This window comes from Triticum aestivum, chromosome 3D, assembly GCF_018294505.1.
Source record: "Triticum aestivum cultivar Chinese Spring chromosome 3D, IWGSC CS RefSeq v2.1, whole genome shotgun sequence".
Lineage (NCBI taxonomy): Eukaryota > Viridiplantae > Streptophyta > Magnoliopsida > Poales > Poaceae > Triticum > Triticum aestivum.
Genome location: NC_057802.1, coordinates 162776137 through 162779584, shown reverse-complemented (window position 1 = coordinate 162779584; position 3448 = coordinate 162776137). Strand labels below are relative to the sequence as shown.

Genomic DNA, 3448 nt, shown 5'->3' with positions numbered 1-3448 from the left:
ACGACCAATGGTCATGCCCATACAGTCCTCACGGCAATGGCGTCGACATGGATGGCACGTGGCCTGCAGGCGCTACTGCTTCTGTTGGCGCTTCTGCTCGTCCCCCGCGGCGGCGATGGCGCCGCGGTGTTCTCCGGGTACACGTTCAAGGGGCAGGGCGAGGCCGAGGCCTTCGAGGAGGCGCTGCTGCGCCAGGCCTGCTTCAACGTCTCCTCTTCTTCCTCCGGGGCCGGGCGCGGCAAGGGTGACTGCGTCTCGCGCATCGACACGGCACGCGGCGGGCCCAGCAGCGGGCCCGTCCCCGTCCTCCGCGCCGCGCTCCGCGACACGCTCGGCGAGGCCGTCAGCGCCGTCGGGGCCGTCGCCGGCCTGGCGTCCCTGTCCAACCACGCGCGCGAGGAGATGGCCGTGCGCGACTGCATCGAGCTGCTCGGGTACTCCGTCGACGAGCTCGGGTGGTCGCTCGACGCCATGGCCGAGCCTGTCGACGGCGCGGAGGTGGAGATGGAGACCGCTCACGGCGCTGCGCCCGGGAGTCTTCGCAGTGGGGCGCGCGCCGAAGACGACCTGCACGCCTGGCTCAGCGCCGCGCTGGGCAACCAGGACACGTGCACGGAGGGCTTCCGCGGCACCGATGGCCGCCTGCTGCGTCGCGTCGAGGAGTCTGTGGCGCAGCTGACGCAGCTGGTGAGCAACCTGCTCGCCATGCACAAGCGGCTGCGCAGCATCATGCCGCTGCGCCAGCGCGGCAAGAACGACACGGCGGCGTCCGGCGCCGGTTCGGAGCTGCCGCCGTGGGTGATGGACGTCGCCGGCGGCGTCGAAGGGGAGCTCGCGCGCGCCCGGGGCCGGTCGGGACGGAAGAAGGCGATGCGCGTGGACGTGGTGGTGGCTCGGGACGGGAGCGGGAGGTACCGGTCTGTCGGCGAGGCGGTGGCGCGCGCGCCCAACCACAGCCGGAGGAAGTACGTCATCTACGTGAAGCGAGGGGTGTACTACGAGAACGTGGACGTGAAGAAGAAGAAGACCAACATCGTGCTCGTCGGCGAGGGCATGGGCGAGACGGTCATCACCGGCAGTCGGAGCTTCTCGAGCGGCTGGACGACGTTCCGGAGCGCCACCGTTGGTAAACACAAAGTGCAAATTCTGTCTCGTTTAACCAGTTACGTTTCGTGACCGTGCGCAAAAGCTAAAGATGCTGCTGCTTTGCGTGGACGTAGCCGTGTCCGGCGCGGGGTTCATCGCGCGGGACCTGACGATCCGCAACACGGCGGGGGCGGCGGCGCACCAGGCGGTGGCCCTGCGCGTGGACTCGGACCGCTCGGCCTTCTTCCACGTGGCCGTCGAGGGGCACCAGGACACGCTCTACGCGCACTCGCTCCGGCAGTTCTATCGGGACTGCCGCGTGTCCGGCACCGTGGACTTCGTCTTCGGCAACGGCATCGCCGTGATCCAGCGCACCACCCTCGCCACGCTGCCGCTGGCGCCGGGGCAGACGGGGAGTGTCACGGCGCAGGGCCGCAAGGACCCGAACCAGAACACGGGGTTCTCCATCCACAACTGCGTCGTGGAGGCCAAGTACCCGACCTACCTCGGCCGACCGTGGAAGCCATTCTCGCGGGTGGTGGTCATGGAGTCGTACCTGGGTGCCGGCGTGCGCACGCGCGGGTGGCTCGAGTGGGCAGGGGACGCCGGCCTCGCCACCCTCTTCTACGGGGAGTACAGAAACTTTGGGCCCGGCGCGGGGGTAGCCGGGCGGGTAAAGTGGCCGGGGTACCACGTGATCATGGACCCGGCATGGGCCAGCCACTTCACCGTAAGGCGGTTCATCGACGGCCTGACATGGCTGCCGTCCGCCGGCGTCACCTTCACGGCCGACTTGATCAAGAAATGACACACTAGCAAGTGGTCAATTTGGGGATGGATAGCCGGGATCGATGTATTCCCTTATATACTCGTGTATTGGAAGGTACAGTAAAATTTAGTAGGATGCTTACAAATGTTTGCCACGTACGCAATTAGAATGGACGTTTTTTAAGGGGAAGAATGTAAGTTTTTTTTACGTAACACGTAGATTGTTTAGATCTTAACAACAACGGGTCACATGAATTGTACTCGTGATTTTCTATTTTTGAACACGGAACAAAAGCAAGCGCTCATACAATTGTACTCGTGATTTTCTATTTTTGAACACGGAACAAAAGCAAGCGCTCATACAATTGTACTCGTGATTTGTTTTGACAATTAAAACATGACTGCACCAAGGATCATCTTTGAGCCCTTATATTTTTGCTCCGGCGATGGATGAGGTCACAAGAAATATAAGGTAGTGTATACTCTTTGCGGATGATATGATGGCAGTCGACGATAGTCGGACGGGATTTAATAAAAGGTTAGAGCTTTGGAGGCAGACTTTGAAATCAGAAGGTTTTAAATTTATTTTACAACTAAACTGAATACATGAGGTATGGTTTCAGTACGACTATGCACGAAGAGGAGGAGATTGCCGTTGATGGACATGTGGTACCTCAAAAGACATCTTTCAATATTTGAGCTCAATGTTGTAGAAGGAAGGTGATATTGATGAAGATGTGAGACATCGAATCATAACAGGATGGATGAAGTAGAGTCAGGCTTTTAACGTCCTATGCGACAAGAGAGTGCCATAAAACCTAAAAAGGTTCTCTAGGACAACGATTCGATCTGTGATGTTGTATGGCTGAATGTTGGTCAACTAAAAGATGACATGTCCAAAGTTAGGTGTAGCACAGATGTGTATGTTGAGATGGATATGTGTCCACACAAGAGACGATCGAGTCGAATATAGTTGATAAAGTTGGGGTATCATCGATTACAGAGAAGGCTGTCCAACATCGTCTGGGATGGATTTGAGCATATACAACGCAGGCCGCGCCAGTAGTGTCGGTGCATATTGGACCGTTAAAGCATGTTGTTAATGTCTAAAGGTCGGCAGACCAAATTTGATATCAGAGAAGTCCGTAAAAAGAATTCTAAATGACTGGAATATTACCAAAGAACTAGCCATGAACAAAGGTGTGAATAGTACCCTAATTGTAAACTCCTTGTTATGTCATTTTTGCATCATGCTCATCTCACAAGCATTGCATCAACATCATATCGCCTTTCATTAAGGAGGAATTTAGATATTTTAATAAATCCTAAGTTCTATTTTATTTTGCTATTTTGCCAAATAGTGAATAAGTGAACCATTCTCCCTTTTGGTGTTCTAGCTCAAGACTCACCTCCACACTTTACAATATCCTTTTTGTGACATTTTGGAGCTACCCGAATTATTTAATAATTTTCGCACTCCCTCTGCCTCAAAATATAAAACGGTTTTTGTCTAAATCTTGACTAGAAAACGTATTATATTTTGAGACAGAGGAAGTACAGGGCTCCTACTTCTAGTTCAAACCGTGGTTATGCC

General features: G+C 55.2%; 1 protein-coding gene across 1 annotated transcript; it reads left to right on the top strand.

The window, feature by feature from the left end:
• Positions 1 to 2159, top strand: LOC123074428 (pectinesterase). The gene is made up of 2 exons (XM_044497282.1): positions 1 to 1126; positions 1221 to 2159. The coding sequence occupies exons 1-2, from the start codon at positions 37 to 39 to the stop codon at positions 1892 to 1894; spliced, it is 1764 nt and encodes a 587-aa protein (XP_044353217.1). The 5' UTR covers positions 1 to 36; the 3' UTR covers positions 1895 to 2159.
• The last annotated feature ends 1289 nt before the right edge of the window (positions 2160 to 3448 follow it).